At 43.3% G+C, this 21,330-nt stretch overlaps 1 protein-coding gene across 6 annotated transcripts in view; it reads right to left on the reverse strand.

The window, feature by feature from the left end:
- Positions 1 to 21,330, reverse strand: part of hdx (highly divergent homeobox) — a 153,332-nt gene that overhangs the window by 31,572 nt on the left and 100,430 nt on the right. For 5 of the 6 annotated variants that reach the window (XM_072271231.1, XM_072271229.1, XM_072271233.1 and 2 more), the window contains one exon: positions 5,605 to 5,751. The exons of the other annotated variant lie outside the window; for it this stretch is intronic. In XM_072271231.1, the coding sequence (XP_072127332.1) occupies positions 5,605 to 5,751 (147 nt within the window). The remainder of the gene's footprint in view (positions 1 to 5,604; positions 5,752 to 21,330) is intronic. 6 annotated transcript variants of the gene reach the window in all.

Consider the following 21,330-nt stretch of genomic DNA (forward strand, 5'->3'; position numbering starts at 1 on the left):
AAAATGCGGGTGAACGCAGCAGGCCAGGCAACATCTCTAGGAAGAGGTACAGTCGGCGTTTCGGGCCGAGATCCTTCATCAGGACTAACTGAAAGAAGAGACTGTAAGAGATTTGAAAGTGGGAGGGGGAGGGGGAGATCTGAAATGATAGGAGAAGACAGGAGAGGGAGGGATGGAGCTAAGAACTGGAAAGTTGCTTGGCAAAAGGGATACAAGGCTGGAGAAGGGGGAGTATCATGGGACAGGAGGCGTAGGGAGAAAGAAAGTGGGGGGGAAGCCCAGAGGATGGGCAAGGAGTTATGGTGAGAGGGACAGAGGGAGAAAAAAAGAGAAAAAAAGGGAAAAGAAAAATAATAATAATAAATAAATAAGGGATGGGGTAAAAAGGGGAGGTGGGGCATTAACAGAAGTTAGAGAAGTCAACGTTCATGCCATTAGGTTGGAGGCTACCCAGATGGAATACAAGGTGTTGCTCCTCCAACCTGAGTGTGGCTTCATCTTGACAGTAGAGGAGACCGTGGATAGACATATCAGAATGGAATGGGACGTGGAATTTAAATGTGTGGCCACTGGGAGATTCTGCTTTCTCTGGCGGACAGAGCATAGGTGTTCAGTTTGGAGGAAGTGGGAGGAGCCAAAGGAGAAATTATTAAGAGTAAGGACTAATTCCGCTAGATGGAGGAGAGTGGTGGTAGAGGGGAACTGGTTAGGTCCGGAATCCAAAAAGAAGCGGAGAGCTTTGAGACCTTCCTGGTGGGGGATGGAAGTATATAGGGACTAGACATCCATGGTGAAAATAAAGCGGTGGGGGCCAGGGAACTGAAAATCATTGAAAAAATTCAGAGCGTGAGAAGTATCACGAACAAAAGTGGGAAGGGATTGAACAAGGGTTGATAAAACCGTGTCAAGGTATGCAGAAACGAGTTCGGTGGGGCAGGAGCAAGCTGAGACAATAGGTCTGCCAGGACAGGGAGGTTTGTGGATCTTGGGTAGGAGGTAGAAACGGGAAGTGCAAAGTGTGGGGAACTATAAGGTTGGTAGCAGTGGATGGGAGATCCCCCGAGCGGATAAAGTCAGTGATGGTGTGGGAGACAATGGCCTGGTGCTCCTTAGTGGGGTCACGATCGAGGGGTAAATAAGAGGAGGTATCCACGAGCTGTCGCTGTGCCTCGGTAAGGTAGAGGTCAGTGCGCCAGACTACAACAGCACCCCCTTATCGGCGGGTTTTATAGTAAGGTTAGAATTAGTGCGGATGGAGTGGAGAGCAGAGCGTTCAGAAGGAATGAGGTTGGATTGGGAACAAGGTGCGGTGAAGTCGAGATGCTTAATGTCCCGTCGGCAGTTAGCAATAAGGAGATTCAGAGCATTAAATTGTACTCCAGTATTATTCTGCCATTCCAAGAAATGCAATTCTGACCTCAGCTGACTGTTTCTAGTTGGATTTGGTTCATTTTGGTACCATTCGGCTAAATACTACTACAACAACTACTAGCTACATTCCCGTCGAACAGAAAATCCTAAAAAGTAGTGGTTACAGCCAGTTCATCATGGGTAAAGCCTTCCTCACTACTGAGCACATCTATAGGAAAGCAGCATCCATCATCAAGAACCACACCATCCAGGCCATGCTCTCTTCTCACTGCTAGCATCAGGAAGGTGGTACAGGAGCTTCAGGGCCCACACTATCAGGTTCAGCAACAGTTATTACCCCTCAACCATCAGGCACTTGAACCAGAGGGAATATTTTTATTTGTCCCATCACTGAACTGTTCCCAAAAAGTATGGACTCACTTTCAAGGACTCTTCATCTGGTGCTCTCAATATTTATTGCTTATTTATTATTTTTTTTCTTTATGTATTTGCACAGCCCGTTGCCTTTTGCACATAGGTTGTTTGTCCATCCTGTTGGGTGCAGTCTTTTATTGATTGTTTTATTTCTTGTATTTACTGTGAATGCCTGCAAGAAAATGAATCTCAGGGATGTATATGGTGACATATATGTACTTTGATAACAAATTTACCTTGACCTTTGTTGAGGGTGGTAAAGGGAAGCAGTCCGACATTGGTGTGAATGAATTGCAGGATAAGGAAAGTTTGAAGGCAAAGTACAGAGCTAAAGTACCTCAATGTTTCAGGTTTGCAAGATGATTGCTAGACCTACATATTAGGTAGTCATCTGGGTCTTACGCAGGAGATCAAGGCCCAGGTACAGAGTAGCCTAACCAAAACTTTACAAGTTGTACCATAACTTCCATGCTCTTATAATTCAACACTATAGGAAGAATGTTAATGCATTGGAGAGGGTGCAGGAGTTATTTCAGTTATAAGACTCTGGATTGACTGAGTTTGGAGCAGAGGAGGGTGAGGCGGACCTGATAGAGGCATACAAAAGATGAAGGCTACAGACATGAGTACAAGTTTCTCACTATCCATCCAAACAGAGATGGTTAGAGCCTGAGGCCACAAATTTAAGGTGAAGAGTAAGAGGGTTCAAGAGGCTCTGGAGAATCTTTTTTCACCTAGATAATGATTGTAATCTGGAATGTACTGCCTGAGAAGGCAATGGAGGCTGGTATTCTGATGCATTTGGAAGTATGCGCATTGCTACAATGTCTGCTACACTGGATCCTCATTGCTCAAATCAGTCCACTGATGATGTTATAGCCTCTGCACTCCATTCTGTTCTGTCCCATCTGGAAATTGGTGCCTCATACATGAGGATGCTGTTTAGTGACTTCAGCTCAGAGTTCAATACGATCATCCCTCAGAAGCAGGTGGGTAAACTGTCCTCACTGAGTCTCAACAGCTCTCTCTGGAACTGTATCCTGGACTTCTTAACAAAAAGGCCCTTCATCGTTACGTGCCCGTCACTCTCTCCTTCAATTTAAAGTGGTCCATAGGGCCCATATGACTAAGGATAAATTGTTTCGTTCTTATTTAGACATATCTCCGTATTGTGATAAATGTAATAATGGAGAAACTTCACTCATTCATGTTTTGGACATGTCCTAGTCTTGGAAAATATTGGAAAGACGTATTTCAAACCTTTTCAATACTTTTCCTTTGACTGCTTTATTTGGTATTGTTGGAGAAAAGGATATTATTTTGGAGCCATCTGATTTGCACATTTTGGCTTTTATGTCTCTTATGGCCAGAAGGACACTTTTGCTTAAAGGGAAAGATGTGGCCCCTCCTATTCACGCCCAATGGTTACGTGAAGTGATGTCATGTTTAAATTTAGAGAAGATTCAATGTTCACTCTTTGAACCTAATAAAGACTCTTAAAAATTGTGGGGACCTTTTCTGAATTATTTTCAAAACTTTTGACTTGCTGTTAAGGCACAGCCGATGACTAACAATCTTTTTTCTTTTTTTTTCTACTTATCAGCTTTGGTCGGTAGTGGGTTAGATTTTTTTTATATAATAAAACTATTGTTTTTCAATGTTATGAACTAATTGACCTGTACAAATATAGGGTAAGGAGTCTTTATATGCAATTTAGTTTAATTATTGACATATATATTTTTTTCCTGTATTCTGTATTCTTATATATATAAATTAATAAAAATATGGGAAAGGCCACAGTCAGCCCTTGTTGGCAGAAACATCTCTAGCTCCACCGTGGTAAATATCGGTGCTTCTCTGATTGCATACTCAGCCTGCTGCTGTTCACTCTGCTACCCCATGACTGCATTGCTACATCTAGTTCAAACTAAACCACCGAGTTTGCTGATGACACGATTGTGGTTGACCTAATCAACGATGACAATGATATCCAGAGAGGAATTGGAGCAGCTGACAGAATGCTGCGAACACAGCAATTTGAGTCTCAACGTGGACAAGACCAAAGGGACGAGTGTGGATTTTAGGAAGGTGCAGGCTGACCACTCTTCACTTCACATATATGGCTCCTCAGTGGAGAGAGTTAGGAGCACCAAGTTTCTGAGAGTGCACATTACGGTCAATCTCACCTTCTCCTTCAAGAGTAGCATTATACTATTTACTTTTTAAAAACTGTATCCTATATGCACCTTATTATTTGTTAATTTATTTGTGGTAATATCACTGTGTATTATGTATGTGAGTTATTTGTACTGTGATGTGCAGCTTTGTCTGAAGGAATATTGTCTTGTTTGGTGGTATATGTGTGCATGGTTGAATGACAATAACCTTGAACTTCATGAGCACTTGAATCACCAAGCCATAGTAAGATATGCAGCAAGTGTGGGTAAATGAGATAAATACTTGGTCAGCATGGTTATTATGGGCCAAAGGGCCTCTTGCTCTGCTATTCTATGACTCTGCCACCTTGTAATGGAGGTGAGTGGGCTGCAAGCACTTCCCTGTTGGAAATAATGAGGCAGTTCTGGACAATGAAAATCACATTCCAATTGAAATAATAAAATGTTACACTAGGGAGTGACATGAAAGGTGAAAATAATGCTGAAACCCCTCATCATATTGCACTCCTGCATCAAAACATCCTCTTTTGATTCTCATCTTTCTTATTTGATATTCAGACAAATAATTTGAGGTCAGTGCAATCACAGCACATTTTGGACTTGATTGGAACAAAATCACATACACTCCATTCAAAAATATTGGCAACACAAATACCCAGTAAACTGCATGCTGAGGTTTTACAAGGCATTAGTCAGACTACTTTTGGAGTATTGTGACCAATTGTGGTCCCCTTATCTAAGAAAAGATGTGCTGGCATTGGAGAAGGTCAAGGAGTTCACCAGAATAATTCCAAGAATGGAAGGGTTAACATGTGAGTAGTGTTTGTTGGCTCACTTCCTGTATTCACTGGAATTTAGAAGAATGAGGTGAGATCTCATTGAAACCAATCGAATATTGAAAGGCCTAGATAAAGTGGATGTGAACAGGATGTTTCCTATAGTGGGAGAGTCTAGGACCAGAGGGCACAGCCTCAAAATACAAGGACCTCCCTTCAAGGGAGAGACGAGGAGGTATTTCTTTAGCCAGACAATGGTGAATTAGTGGAATTCATTACCATAGATGGCTGAGGAGGCCAAGTCATTGGGTATATTTAAAGTGGAGGTTGATAGTTTCTTGATTAGTAAGGGTATCAAAGGTTACGGGGAAAAGGCAGAAGAATGGAGTTGAGAGAAACAATAAATCAGCCATAATGTCAAATGGTCTAATTCTGCTCCTATCTCTTACGGTCTTATGCATGCAAAGAACTTTTCAGATCAAACATTTATATTGGACCCCTCTGCCAACTCCACTGACACACCCACCCACTCTACATATGTTAGATTTTCAAGATATCCAGGTATGACTTGGTTGTGATTAAGATGTCGCCACACACTGATTTTGGAAGCTCAGAAGCACAGTCAACAGTACATAACTATTTTTGGTACAGATTACACACTGAGGTCAGGATGTGATTAAAGAAGCAGATGACCGTGCATTTTGCCATGTATCAGTCTATTTTAAGAAGCACTCAAATGTATATTGCATTTGGCCTTGTGCAAGCTCAGATTGATTTTATCAATGTCACTTAACCTTACCCAAGATAGAAAGACAAACCTATTGATGACAAGAATAATTACAAAACCACCAAAGTGACTTTCTTACCTTGACAATCTCACAGTCCACATTTGACTCCATTGCGACTGCTTCTATCTTTTCTCTGCATATTGACCCCAGGCTGGTCATACCCACATCCCAATATTTTTTCAGAACAGCCAGATCATTCTCACTAAACTGTGTACGATCCTGCAGCTTAAATTAAAGAGAGAAAACTTTGTATGGAGAAACAAAGTACAAATATTGCAATGAATACCTGTGGTAAAATGTTTCAAAAATTAGGCTACTTGCAGTTCCAAATCTACAGAAACTCTACAGGCATTTGGTTGAGATAATTGACATTCCTCAGCCATGTTTGCATGAACTGTTGCTACCTTCATGTTATCTTACAATATCCAAGATATTTTTTGTGTATAAATATAATTCCCCAATTGCAAATGCCAGTTGCTGGCACAGGATTACACTGCAGCTCAGACTGCCATCAAGCAACTGGAAGAATGTGAAAACTTCAAAGTAAATTTATTATCAAAGTATGCGTATGTTCTTGCAAGCATTTATAGGGGAAAAAAATAAGAATTTTACAAAAAAATCAAGGTTGACAAACAACCAATGTGCAAAAGACAAATTGTGCAAATAAAAAGAAATACTAAGAACATTAGCTGTATGGAGTCCTGACAGTGAGTCCGGACGTTGTAGAATCAGTTCAGAGTAGTGGTAAATGAAGTTATCTATGCCAGTTCAGGAGCCCAATGGCTATCAGGTAATAGTTGTTTTACACCAGGTGGTGTAGGACCTAAAGCTTCTGCACCTCTTGTCTGATGGTAAATGTGAGAAGAAAGTATGTAATGGATGTTGATTTCTTGCTCCAAGTAAATGTACACAATGGGGAAGGAATGGGATGTTTTCATCCAATTCTGTAGCCTTTTCCATTCATGGGCATTTGTGTTTCCAAACCAGGCCATGATAAAGCCAGTTAGAATACTCTCCACAAGCATTTATAGAAATTTGGCAAGGTGTTGGGTGACACGACAAATCTATACAAACTTTTATGAAAATAAAGGCTTTCTTTGAGATGCTCTCAAAGGATTTAAGAGGAATCTTAAAGCTCGTCTAGCTTTCAAAAAACCCAATGACACTATGACATTAATTTTAATTTACAAGAAACATTACCACATGAAAACAGCATCCATCATCACTACTACTTCCACCATCCAAGCCACGCTCTCTTCTTGCTACTACCATCAGGAAGGAAACACAAGAGCCTTAGGTCCCACACCAACAGGTTCAGGAACGACTACCCTGGAACCATCAAGCTTTTGAACCTCAACTCTGCACTGATTCCACAACCTACAGAATCAATTTCCAGAGCTCTATTTTTTACTCTAATTTATACTCTATTTTTTTTTTGCACAATTAGTCTTTTGCACATTGGTTGTTTATCAGTCTTCACTTATGTATAGTTTTTTTTTAAATAAATTCTATTGTATTTCTTTATTTTCTCATAAATGCCTGCAAGAAAATGAATCTTGATGTAGAAAATGTGACATATAGGCAGTTTGATAATAAATTTAGTTTGACTTTGTCTTTGACTTGAATATTGCAAAATACCAGTTACAGTTTTCAGTTTGTAACAGGAATATTGCACAAAAAAAATAACAGTGTATATTTAAGTCTGGTTTCTGAGTTAAATACTCAGAACCATTTTGAGAAGAACTTCAATTTCAAGAAAGTATTCAATAGTTTGTGTTTAGCTACTCAATTATATTAAAATCAGAAATAAAATTAATACATTACAATTCTTTTCAAGTCATATGGGAGTTCTTTATGTGGCTAGCACTGGTGAAGTTTATTTTGTACCTCAGTGATGCTCTTAATATTGTCAACTAAGCCATCTATACAGAACATTGATAATCTTGCATCTGTTTGTGCTAGCTGGAGGTCCAGACTGTGAGCCAATTGTATGATCAGAGGCAAGGGTCAAGAGTACGACAGGAGTGGGAATCTGGTCTGTGGGCGAAGTGATGGGGTCTGAAACGCCAGGGAACAAGAACTTGAGAAGGGTTGTGACCAGAGGTGGGGTCAGGAATGCTCAAGTATTTCCTGCTCCCTTTAAACCTAATGTGTAATAAGTAAAAACAAAATAAGTAAAAGCATGTTTGAGTATTTCAGAAGTAAACCGAAGTTTGGAAAATTGGCTTGACCAGCACCATCAAAGTCTCAAGGACAAGATTAATAGAACATACAAATCTGCCTCAATGTCAGCTTACAATAAGTACTATAAAAAGCAGATTTCTCCCCAAATCTCCATCATCAGAGGTCAGTCTCGAGCCAGTTTGATTAATTCCATATGATACTGTATCAGGAAATAGCTGAGAGTTGGGGACTTTGTAATCCACAGCTGCAATATAATGCAATCACTCCGGTTGAGTATGTTGTTCTAAGAGGTTGTCTCTTGATGGGTCCTTAGGACGCCGGAGAGACCGATCGGACTTACACATATACTGGTGCAGTGTGGGCAAGAGTAAGTGATAGCTGTTGTTCGTGGTTGGGTCTTTTGGTTATTCAGTCTCTTCCTTTCACAGCTTTTGGCTGTTCCCTGCGGCACAGCAGAGGTCCTTCTCATGAAGCACAGCTCCCTCTTGAATAGGTATATCATTTGAATACAATGTCTTGCCAGTTCTTAGATGTAAAGTTGAATTTCTTCAGCGTGTTTCTGATGTTATCTTTAAAGTGTTTCTTTTGCCCAGCAGGGGCTTGCTGACGTTCCTTCAACTGGGGTTAAAGGATCTGTTTGGGGAGACAAGAGTTGGGCATTTGGACAACATGACCCACCCATCAGAGTTGGTATTGCTCCAGTATTGCAGCTATAGTATTGTCACACTGAAGATTTGACCTCCTGGATGAGCAGGATCTTTACCCAATCTGTGTCAGTAGTACTCGGGCATGTGGGTAATTGGCAAGGTATGCCCTGTCTACTAAACACAGGAGAAATCCAATCCAGCAAAGTACCACTGGGTCAACACTAACTCATCCAAGTGTGTTTGATGATGCTATGAAAGCAGCATTTGCCAAGGACCTGCAGGGTGATGTTCAGTTTGGAATTTGCCATAGCAACATCAGACCAAAGAACTTAATTTCAAAGTCCAGACGACGGTAACTTCTGATGACGGACAGCAGCATCAAGGAGACTTGGTAGAAGTGAAATAAATGGGTAAAAAGGAGAAATCACTCATGGTTGAAATCATCCCTCACAAAGGAAGATAGTCAAGGATTAGGATTGGTTTATTGTCACGTACCAAGGTACAATGAAAAGTTTGTCTTGCATACTGTTTATACAGGTCACTCTTCACACAGGTAGTACAAGGTAAAATAATAACAGGTACAAAATAAAGTCTAAGAGCTACAGAGAACCTGCAGTGCAGGTAAACAATAAGATGCAAGATCATAATGAGGTAGATTGTGAGGACTAGAGTCCTAAGGAACTATTCAGTAGCCTTAAAACGGGGCTGAAGTTGCCGTTGAGCTTGGTAATACGTACTTTCAGGCTTTTGTATCTTTTGCCTGATGAAAATGGGGAGTGGAGAGAATGGGATCTTTGGTTTTGCTGGTAGCCTTACAGAGGCAGTGGTAGGAATAGACAGTTTACTGAGGGAGGCTAGTTACTGTGATGTGCTGAGGTATGTCCACAGCTCTCTGAGGTGTGGGCAGAACAGATGCCAAACCATGCCATGATGCATCCAAACAGGATGCCTTCCATAGTATATAGATAAAATTTGATAAGGGTTGACAGGAAATACCAAATAAGTAGAGGTATTGGTGACCTTTCACGAACATGATGTTTACGTCAGGGGTCCCCAATTTTTTTTGCACTGCGGACCGGTTTCATATTGACAATATTCTTGCGGACCAGCCGACCGGGAGGGTGGGGGAGGAATCGTTGCTAACGGACAAGAGTAGCAGTCAAATATATTGTGTTTACCCCGAGAAAGACTACAATGACTATGAAGCCCTGCGCGGGCACCAGTGTGCATGCGTGCACGTGCCGATTTCTTTTTACTGCAAATCGTTTTTGGCGATTCTGTTCGGGGGGGGGGGTGTTAATCACGACCAGAATATCGGTGATAAGTGGCTAATACACTCAATTTCCTTTCTAAAAGGGTTTATCTAACGAACTTAATATTAAACACACAGCGCATATTTTCCTCGCATGAATATAGTGATAAGTCAATTATCAGGGGAGGACAGGGGAGCTGGAAGTAAGTGTTGAACGAACACCCAGTAGAAGTGGTAGAGGCAGGTTCGATATTATCATTTAAAGTTAAACTGGACAGCTATATGGACAGGAAAGGAATGGAGGATTATGGGCTGAGTGCAGGTCGGTGGGACGAGGTAAGAGTAGCGTTCGGCATGGACTAGAAGGGCACAGATGTCCTGTATCCCTGCTGTAATTGTTATATGGTTATATAAGTCACTTATAAGTCAATAGCATCATAACATTTCAAATAACGTATGGATATTAAACACACAGCACATATTTTCCTCGTATGAATATATAAAATCATTGCAACGCACTAATATCGCTGAATCAGTGGGAGCCCTGGGCTGAATACTTGTTTTCCTACAACAAGACGGTCCTATCGAGGGGTGATGGGAGACAGCGATACTCGAATGGGTTCCTTATGTCCAGTCTATTCCGCAATTTAGTTTTCGTTGCATTCATAGTAGAGATATGTTGGAAATGGAAGCAATGTTTTCAGTGCCTCTGTGTCTACCTCAGGATATTTAGCTTTGACTTTGATCCAGAATGCCGGCAGAGATGTTACGTCAAACATACTTTTCAGCCCACCGTCATTTGCAAGCTCGAGGAGTTGATCTCCTTCCCGCTCTGACACGGATGACGCATGCGTAATGAGCTCACGTGCGTTCAAGCTCAACAATGGGCGTGACAGGGGATGAGGAAAGGTGCAGCTGACTCATCACTAAATCATATCGTTTCCTCGTGGTCTGGTAGCGCAAGCCTTGCGGCCCAGTACCGGTCCGCGGCCCGGTGGTTTGGGACCGCTGGTCTACATAATTGAATCAGGACAAGTTACTTGTGATGCACAATTCGTAACCCTTTCAAGCTCTGCACCATTAATGTAGACAGGAGTATATGCACCATCCTCCATTCTGAAATCACTGACCAGGGTTTGAAGGAATTCATCTCAGCCTCTGGAAACCAAATGCAGGAGTTCCACAGAGGTAGTAACCCAAGCCCAATCATCCTTAGTTGCTTCACCAGTAACCTTGGTTTAATTATAAAGGTTAGATATGGGGACTCACATTAATAATTGTGCCATGTTCAACTTTACTTGCAGCTTCACAGAAAATGAAGCAGTACTTGCCTGCATACAAGTCCTGGGAGACTCTCAACCATCAGCTAATTCATCACATGTACCATGGTATGGTCATCATTCAGACTAAATATTTTAAGATAACTCACCTGCTGCAGATTAATGCTTTTATCATCTGCAGGGTTTCCCAAAGCAGTAGTGTTAGAATACTCTCTGTCAACCCCAACTATACCCTGGAAGCTTTATCCTGCTGGGGATAAACCAGCTCACTTGACAGGTACACCACCTGCCACCCTACGCACTCCGGCCCTCCAGCAACTGCAGAGTGTGCAATGTATGTGCAACACACACAAAATGCTGGAGGAACTCAGCAGGCAAGGCAGCTTTGATGGAAAAAAGTACAGTCGACGTTTCAGGCCGATACCCTTCAGCACTGGAGGAAAAGAGATGAGGAGTAGAATTAAAAAGTGGCAAAGGGGACGAGGAAACACAAGGTGATAGGTGAAACTGAGGCAGGTGGGGAGGGGTAAAGTAAAGACCTATTAAGTTGATTGGTAAAAGAGATACAGGGCTGGAGAAGGAGGTATCTGATAGGAGAAGACAGAAGGCTATGGAAGGAAGCTAATTGGGAGGAGCACCAGAGGGAGGTGATCGGCAGGTAAGGAGATAAGGTGAAAAAGGGAAAAGTGGATGGGATTGGTGAAGGGGGGAGGCATTACTGCACGTTCAAGAAGTCACTGTTCATGCCATCAGGTTGGAAGCTACCCAGAAAGAATACAAGGTGTTGTTCCTCCAACCTAAGTGTGGCTTCATGGTGACAGTAGAGGAGGCCATGGACTGACATGCTTTTTCTGGCGGACATTGTAGGTGCTCGGTGGAGCAGTCTCCTAATCTATGTCGGATCTCACCAATATACAGGAGGCTACACTGGGAGCACCAGACACAGTATATGACCCCAACAGACTTACAGGTGAAGTGTTGCCTCACCTGGTAAGACTGTTTGGGCCCCTGAATGGTAGTGAGGACGGAGGTGTAGGGGGAGTGGTAGCACTTGTTCTGCTTGCAAGGGTAAGTGCCAGGAGGGAGATCAGTGGAGAGGGACGAATGGACAAGAGAGTTCCTCCAGCAGTTCGTGTGTTGTTTAAATATTAATAGTTTTTTTAAAATTACATTAGATATAGAGAGTGAACTGAAAGTTAGTAGTCCCCACAAATACAACAGCCTAACAAATGGAGTTTAATGTGGGAAGGTGTAAGGTTCTGTATGTTGTTAAGAGGAATCCAAAGACAGACTTAACTAAAAGGAGATAAAGTGCAGGTCAGTGAGGAACAGAGGGATCTTGATGTTCTTGCACATGAATAGCAAAAGGTTAATTGGCAGACATAGCAACTGGTTAGGAAGGAAAGTGAACATTGGTCTTTATTGAAAGAAGGTTGGAATTTAGAAATAGGGAATTCTAGCCATAATTTGTACAGGACACTGATAAGGCCACAGCCAAAGTACTGCACAGATTTGGCTCCTTGACTTAAAATGAAAAGATACTGGTACCTGAAGAATCCAAAAGAGGTTCAAGTAGGTTAATTCCTGAATTGAGAGTGTTGTTCTAACATAAACATCTGAAGAAATTAAGATGTATATTCCTAGGAGTCAAGAACCTTATTGAAACAAGTTAGGATTCATGGGGGTATTGACAGGGTAGATGTTGAGATGTTTCCAACTAGTGGAGCAATCCCGAATGAAGGGACAGGTACAAACTTGGGGGGTGGGTAGAGAGTCATTTAAAAGTGGCCTGTACATAAACAACTTCTCAGAGGGTAAGGACTCTCTGATGCTGTCAACATTAAAAAGTTGAGGAGGTTAAATTAGTGGATGTATTTAAAGAGAAGGGAAATATATTATTGAAAGACTAGAAAATTAAGGGCTATCTTATAGGTAACAAAATACCTTCTCAATGGTCCCATATGGCAAAGCCCTTGTTCTGAGATTGTGAGCCTTATTTCTAGACACCACCATCAGGAGAAATATTATCTCTACATCAACTCTGTGAAGTTCTCTTTATCACAAGTACATCCTTACTTAGATGGGAAAATCTAATCCATACATAATATTCCAGACACAGTCTCCCGAAGTCCCTAAATAATTGGAGCAAAATGCATCTCTTCACCATAGTACTCAAATCTTTGTGCAATAAAAGCCAGCACAGAGTATATCTATGCAGTAGTTGGAGGCCAAGTTTCAATATTTTAAAAAAATCATTAATTAATTAATTTACTTATACAAGACACTATTAAGCACCAATACCTTTCAATCGCCACCATGTAAAAGAAACAATAATTCTACGTGCAACACCCAAAATGGAAGAATTCAGCAGGTAAGGCTGCATTTATGGAGGGGAATAAAAAGTCGTTTCAGGCCCAGATCCTTCATCAGGGCTAAAAACAAAGGGGAGGAAGTGACAGATAAGCCAGGTGAGGAGGAAGGTGAGTGGGGGAAGTGGGGATAAAGTAAGAAGCTGAAAGATGATAGATAGAAAAGATAAAGGACTGAAGAAGGAATCTTATCGGAAAGGAGAGAGGGCCATAAATATCTGGTACAGAACGTATCTAAAATTACAACTAGCAACAACATTCAGTGACATTGTTTAAGTGGACATCAGATAGAACACGAGGCACTATCACTAGAAGGTAATTTGATCTTGAACAACACAAACTAAAAATTGCTTCTTCTCATCCAAGAGCTGGGGCAAGGACAACACTGTAATTCAACTTCTTTATCCCCCCTCCCTTTCACTGATAAAACAGGATCACCTTGACTGCAGTACAAGTATTCTATTCCAACTGTGTTGTTTTGTAAAAGAACTAGAGCCAGACATCAGTTATTTGCTGATCATACATCAGCAGATCTTTTTGTTGTAGATCTCCTTATTCATCCTTTTATGGAAATCCATGATCTTGTTCACCACAGGAGCGGTCTCAAAAAAATTGGAAATTGATTGTTCCAGTATACAACCAGGTCAGTAGACACTTCACCACAAACCTTTAAAATTTTAATGCTGTGTCTCTTCTTAAATTTCTGAAACCAATCTACTGAATATTCAAAGTTCAAGGTATATTTATTACCAAAGAATGTATACCATATACCTTCCAAAGAAACCAAATAGAACCCATTAAAAAAGACTGTCAAAAACCCAACGTGCAGGAAAAAAAACAACTCGTGAAAACAATAAAAGTAAGCAAGTAACATTCAGAACTAATGTTCACCGAAGTGCGTACACAGCCACGAAGAGTCATCATTGCAGCCGATTCAAGAGCCTATTATTTGCAGGCCACAGCTTCAGTTCAGTGCATGGACAAGTAAAGCTCACGGAGCAGCGAGCTGAACCGGCCCGTCTCTAGCCCTGGCACCCTGACCTTTTCAATCCGGCCTGGCACTTTATCGTCCAAACCTCCGGTCATTCCTCACTTTTGCACCCAGGCCCAGCCACTTCAATACACTCTTGGGCCCGGCCCCAGCACCTTGATTCAGCCCGTAACCAAGCTTTCCAATTCAGCATGACACTTAAATCAATCAAATCTTGGATCTCTTCTTGCTCTTGGGGTCGGGCCTGGGAATATTCACAATCACCTTCAGTTTTCAATTCGTCATGATGGATCGTTGCTTGTTTCACGATTAGAATACTGTTAAGCGACAATGTTCACTCCAACGCTGACAAATCCATTCTTTTAATACATATTCCAGATCTTAATTTTTTGCTTAATGGAGTGTTTTCTATTTTTCATTAACTTCCGTTCATTTGATATGTGAGGTCACTTCTCAGAACTGTCTCTGGCATTACCTGGGAACTTTGCCAGCACTTCATGGAATTTTTCATTTGTGAGGTTATGGATTTTGGAATTTCAGATAAAGGGTACTCAATCTATAACAATAACAAAAAACTGAGAATATAAATTACAGCATTTGCAAAGGAAATGGCAAAAAGAGCAGAAACTCCCAAAGTAAACATCATATGGTGAGATAACACCAGTTGTTTGGCAAAATCAAATTTGTTTGTGAGTAACTTGCAAAATGACCAACAAAAGCAGTGCACCATTAGTACACTCAACACAATGGAAACTTAAAAGTAAGATTCGATATTTAAATGCAAACCAGAATTATGCTTGGCTATTCAGATATATTTGATTGCAACAGATCTGCTTTAAACCAGACTGCTTTCAGATTTGCCATTGAGGAGAGAATACATAGACCAGGCCTGAATTCTTTGGTTTTAGAAGAATAATAATACTACTACTACCACTACTCAGGCTTAGGGGCCGGCGTCGGGCACGATAACAAACTCTCCACTTCTCCCTCTCCCTCATCAGTGTGTTCAGTTCATCTACATTAGCCGCGCCACTGTCTTCTAGGAGCGTGTTGACCATAGTCTTGGGAGGGCGCCCAGGGTTCATTCTCCCATATGATGACTAGGCTGGCAGGTAGCTTAGGGTGGCGTAGAATGAAAGGACATATCATTTAAACTTACAATATTCCCACCGTTTGATAGGCTAGATGCAACAAGCACGTCACAAATTTATCATTAATGATTAATTTGTCATGGTGCATGGACATGGTGGTCTTGTCCTACTCCCGCTCCATCATCCTGGAACACCTGGTAGTAAAGTTGTGAAGTACCAGAAGTTCTATCTTTTGTAGGAATTCTACATCATCATCATGACTGCAGTCCACATCTCACCTCAAGCAAACATCAAGCTATCACGTGAGGAATTAAGTACCACAATTAATAATAATGAAGAGCTTTTTACCTCATGGTGGCAGAGGAATTAGGCTAGCTCGAAGAAGTCTGCCTAACTCTATTAACACATCACTTGCAACACAAAGACCAAACACACTCAAGCACTGCTTCATCACCAACAAGGCTTTCCACTCTGCACTTCAGTAAAGCCGACAACCTGGCTGTGCTTCTTCTGTGTACAGTTAGAAACTGAAGAAAGGGACTGCAAAGAGCTGGGTAGCACAGACAGGAGTGAATTCAGTACCGTTTTAAATCAGAGGATTGGAAATGTTCAAGGATTTGTTACTGGACCTAAATGAATGCCACAGACGTCACCAACTTCATACGGACATGTACAGACGAATGTGTACCCACAAAATCATTATGAGTTTTCCCAAACCGGGAACCAGTGTTTCAAGACAACACTGGGTAGCACAAGTGGCAATGATCCATCATTCCCTGATGAGCTTAATGCTTTTTATGTATGCTTTGATAGTGTGTGGGAGTATTAGCTCACAGGGTGCGTGTGAAGCGTCTAGTGCAGTAGTGTAGCAGTGCTTGTAGTTAGTGCATGCTGCATGCCGCATAGTGCTCTCTGCTTACAGCTATTGCCGCTGGCTAGGCTTCTTAATAGAGGGTGAAAAGAGAAGCTGAGTGTGTAAGCCTCCTCCTGCCAGTACAGAGCCTCTCCACCACCAAGACTCCTGCAGTGCCTCCTCGGGGCCACACACGGAAACTGGGTATCTTACGGTCCCAGGCTAAACTACAGGGGATCTCGGAGCAGCGGTGGACCCCAGAGACGTGGTGTGCAGGCCCAACACTGTGTGGACACGCCGTGGCGCGCGTCAACCACTGTCCCAGTTATGGGAAAATAGCCCCACTACCTTGTGGTAAGTCTGTTGAGACAAGGCTAAGGGAGCACACCCTGACAGAAAAGCAATGTGCTGACGGCACGCAATAGGTGGGCCTTAACAGACCAAGGACCCGGCAGCCTCCTGCAGCCAAGATGTGGGACCGGTTGTCCTGGGATCACCCTTGCCACTGGGATTTACCTCATCATGGTGAAGATAGTGCTACTGGGGATGGCGCACCCCCCGTGGCACTTTAAAATCTTCCTTGCGCTGGTCTCCACCTCTGACCACGGTGTACAATACCTGGACCTTACGTATGGTTGAAGTCTGACGGCGATGGGCATCTGGCAATGGGAGCAGGTACGAATGGACTGGGAGCTCCTAGTCAGAACCCTGCACAGCAGTGGCACAGGGTATTTGGTCGCTAGCAGCTGGGACTGAGAGGCAGCTGCTTTCGGCAGACCCGTGCAACTGAGCAGCCCTATTTAGGGACCGCACTGCTCACCCCATTTGGGGAAGGGCCTAGAAAAGGTGGCCTAAAAATGTCCCATTCAATCACTCACCTGGATAAGTTACTGCGCCTATCGGGTTATTCCAATACCGTGGTCGAAATAAGGAACAATATAACCTAAAACTGGCAACATGGAATGTAAGGACTTTCCTGGACTCGTATGGCATCTCCGACAGACCTCACCGGAGAACAGCCTTGATTGCTGCCGAGCTGAGGCGCTACAACATCGACATTGCTGCACTGAGTGAGACCAGGCTCCTGGATGAAGGCCCCTTAACAGAGGAAGGGATGGGTTACACCTTCTTCTGGAAAGGTTTCTCCCCAGGTGGACAACATCTCCATGGAGTAGGATTGGCTATCAAGAACACCTTTCTACCAAGTCTCACAGAAACACCTGTTGACATTAGTGAAAGACTAATGTCCCTCCGTATCCCCCTGGCAAAGAAACGTTATGCCACGCTTCTCAGTGCCTATGCACCCTTTGCCATCTGAGAATGAGGCCAAGGAATGCTTTTATTAGACATTGGATGAAGCTCTTTGCCGGATCCCTAAGAATGATAAAATCATTTTGCTTGGGGACTTCAGTGCTAGGGTGGGACAGAACAACAGGATATGGAGTGGAGTGCTAGGTAGGCATGGTATTGGCAAGGTGAATGCAAATGGCATGAGGCTACTTATTCTTTGCTCTGAGCATAACTTTACCATAACCAACACCATCTTCCAGCAGGAGGCAAAATAAAAGACTCGTGGATGCACCCTCGCTCTAAACATTGGCACATGATCGACTTCATCATTGTGAGATGTAGTGACATCAAGGATGTTCTTATCACCCGTGCCATGAGAGGTGCAGAGTGCTGGACTGACCACCATATGATTGTGGCCAAGCTCCATATGAAAGTGCGTCCCCCCCGTGGCTGCAAAACTCTAATAAAAAACGGCTAAATTGCAACCACCAACATCCTGGCTGAGAAAATAAGGGAGTTGGAACCTTGCCTGAGCTTAGAAAATACCATGGAACAACAGTGGACTATATCAGCTCTGCGCTCTATGAGGCAGCAGCCCAATCCATCGACAATAAGAGCAGGAACCACCAAGACTGGTTTGACGATAACTCAGACACCATCCACAGCTTGCTTAAGGACATGCACAAAGCACACTGGACAACTTTAGACAACCCGTCATCCACCAGCATCAGACAGCATAGGCAGGCAGCTCGGAGAAAAGTGCAAAAGGCAATACGGACCATACAAAATGAGTGGTGGACTGAAAAGGCAAATGAAATCCAGTCCTTTGCCGATAATAATGACATGCATAATTTTTACAATGCTGTCAAAATCATCTACGGCCCAATAAATTGATGCGTTACTTCCCTGAAAACAGCAGATGGTCTAACACTTCTGAAGAATCAGAATACCATTCTGCTGAGGTGGGCTGAGCATTTTAACAGTCTGCTTAATCAGGACTCTGACGCAGACCCCACCATCCTGAACTTTCTCCTATCCATGACCTCAGTCTACCACCAACCTTCCAGAACATTCTATCAGCTGTCCATTCCCTTAAGAACAACAAGTCCCCTGGCACTGACAATATTCCTGCTGAGTTACTGAAGAACGGAGGGTACATGTGTATGCGCACCCTCTACCAGTACATCACCAAGGCCTGGACTGATGAGACATCCCACAGCAATGGAGAAATGCAAACATCGTTGTCATTTATAAGAAAAACGGTGACAAGGCCATCTGCGGCAAAAGTAGGGGCATATCACTCCTTTCTGTTGCTGGAAAGGTCCTGGCTAAGGTGATGCTTCAGAGACTCATCAGCAACTTCACCGAGTCAATGCTGCCTGAATCACAGTGTGGATTTAGGAAGAACAGGAGCACGATCGACATTATCTTTACAGTCCAGCAGCTTCAGGAAAAGTGCCGGGAGCAACATCAGGCCTTTGTCAACCTCTTGAAAACATTCGACACTGTGCAAAGAGGACTCTTTTGGGATGTCCTCCTTAGGATTGGCTGTCCCAATAAATTTGTTAACATGCTCCGTCAGTTCCATGATGGGATGACTGCTCAGGTGACATAGGAGGACAAGAGTCCGGAGCCCTTCCTTATACACACAGGGGTGAGGCAGGGGTGTGTACTAGCACCAGTGCTCTTTAACATCTTACTCTTGTGTGCTACCAAGCTTCTCCACAACGAGATTGAAGACAGCAGCTGTGTGGCAGTGGACGTCAGATTAGATGGCAACCTCTTTGACATCAGGAGGCTCCACGCAACCACCAAACTCCATAGAAAGCGGGTCCTGGAGCTGCAGTATGCAGATGACTATGCTCTTGTGGCCCATACTCTGGAGGATCTTCAGACTGTCCTTGCTGTGGCGGTGAGAGCATACAGCAGGATGGGGCTGACAGTCAATACCACCAAGACAGAAGTGGTTTGCCAATGGAGTACAGGTGTCCCCTGCTTTTCGAACGTTTGCTTTACGAAACCTCACTGTTACGAAAGACCTACATTAGTTACCTGTTTTCGCTAACAGAAGGTGTTTTCACTGTTACGAAGGGCAGCGCGCGAAAAAAGCCACGCACGATAAAAGGCAGTGCGCGAAAAAAGCAGCGTGCAAGAAAAAAGTAGTGTGCGATAAAAAAGCAGTGCCTGATAAAAGGCAGCACGCGCCCCAATCGGCCACTCTCTCCCGGATTTGGAACGGCATTCTCGCCGGCATTGCTTAAACATGTGGCTGTGAGCAGCCCTTTGCAAGATGAGTTCTATGGTATCAGAAAAGCCTAAAAGAGCTCGCAAGGGTGTTAGACTTAGCGTAAAACTAGACATAATTAAGCATTTCGATCATGGTGAACGAAGTAAGGACAAAGTGAGTTTGGCTTGTGGAAGCTGACGAAGATGATGTTGAAGAGGTTTTGGCATCCCATGACCAAGAACTGATAGATGAAGAGCTGATGCAATTGGAAGAGGAAAGGATAACAATCAAAACTGAATTAGTAGCGAAACTGAAGTTGTCCAGGAACTGAACGTGAAGCAACTGCGTGAGATTTTCGCTGCAATGTTAAAGTACGACTAATTTTGAAAGTGAATGTCGGTTTAGGGCACACAGCATTTGCAAGATGGTTTGAGTGCTTACAAAGAACTGTATGATAGAAAAATGCGCGAGGCTCGGCAGTCAAGCAAGCCTTCCACATCAGCCACAGCAGACAACGAACCTCGACCTTCGACATCGAGGCAGGCTGTCATAGGAGAAGATGAGCTGCCTGCCCTAATGGAAACAGACGACGATGAGATGACACCTCAGTGTCCCACCACCCCAACCGCCAGGACGCGGACAGACACCCATTCGTGGAGTATGCAGCGGTAGCCGGGAGGCATCCAGCGCATCTTTAAGAAAAAAGCCGAAATAAACAAGCTAATTAATTAGGTGCTGCCCGGCACGTAATAGTCGGCCCAGATCAGAGGCGATTGCCGATTGCGTCGCCTCTGACCTGGGCCAACATTTTTGTGCCGGGCAGCACCTAATTAATGAGCATGTTTATTTCGGCTTTTTTCTTAAAGATGTGCTGTGTGCCTCCTGGCTACCGCTGCACCCCTGCATTCTTCGCGGATCGGTATCGGGTCGCTGCCCAGAGGGTGGGGCCACTGCACCACCCAAACTCCGACGACTCAGTCTAACACACCATCATCAGTGTGCTCGGCGCTGTCTTCCCGATTCCCGTAAGTGATACTACACTGTACATATATTATTTCTACTTTATATCGGCTGTGTATTTTTACGTGTTATTTGGTATGATTTGGCAGCTTCATAGCTTAAAGGTTACTGGAGAGGGTGTTTTTGCCAACAGCGCTTGTGTGAGACTTTCGCTACGGAGAACAGTGTCGGCAATGATTGTGGAAAAGTATTTCTACTTTATATAGGCTGTGTATTTATCATATCATTCCTGCTTTTACTATATGTTTTACCTGCTGAACAGTGTCTACGCCCACCTGGACAAGCCAGCGAGTACTGTGAGGGTCATGTTTTTTGACCTCCCCAGTGAGTTCAACACCATCCGCCCTGCTCTGCTGGGGGAGAAGCTGACAGCGATGCAAGTGGATGCTTCCCTGGTATCATGGATCCTTGATTACCTGACTGGCAGACCACAGTACGTGTGCTTGCAACACTGTGTGTCCGACAGAGTGATCAGCAACACTGGGGCTCCACAGAGGACTGTCTTGTCTCCCTTTCTCTTCACCATTTACACCTCCGACTTCAACTACTGCACAGAGTCTTGTCATCTTCAGAAGTTTTCAGATGACTCTGCCATAGTTG

This window comes from Mobula birostris, chromosome 10 (assembly GCF_030028105.1).
Source record: "Mobula birostris isolate sMobBir1 chromosome 10, sMobBir1.hap1, whole genome shotgun sequence".
In the NCBI taxonomy this organism is placed as follows: domain Eukaryota; kingdom Metazoa; phylum Chordata; class Chondrichthyes; order Myliobatiformes; family Myliobatidae; genus Mobula; species Mobula birostris.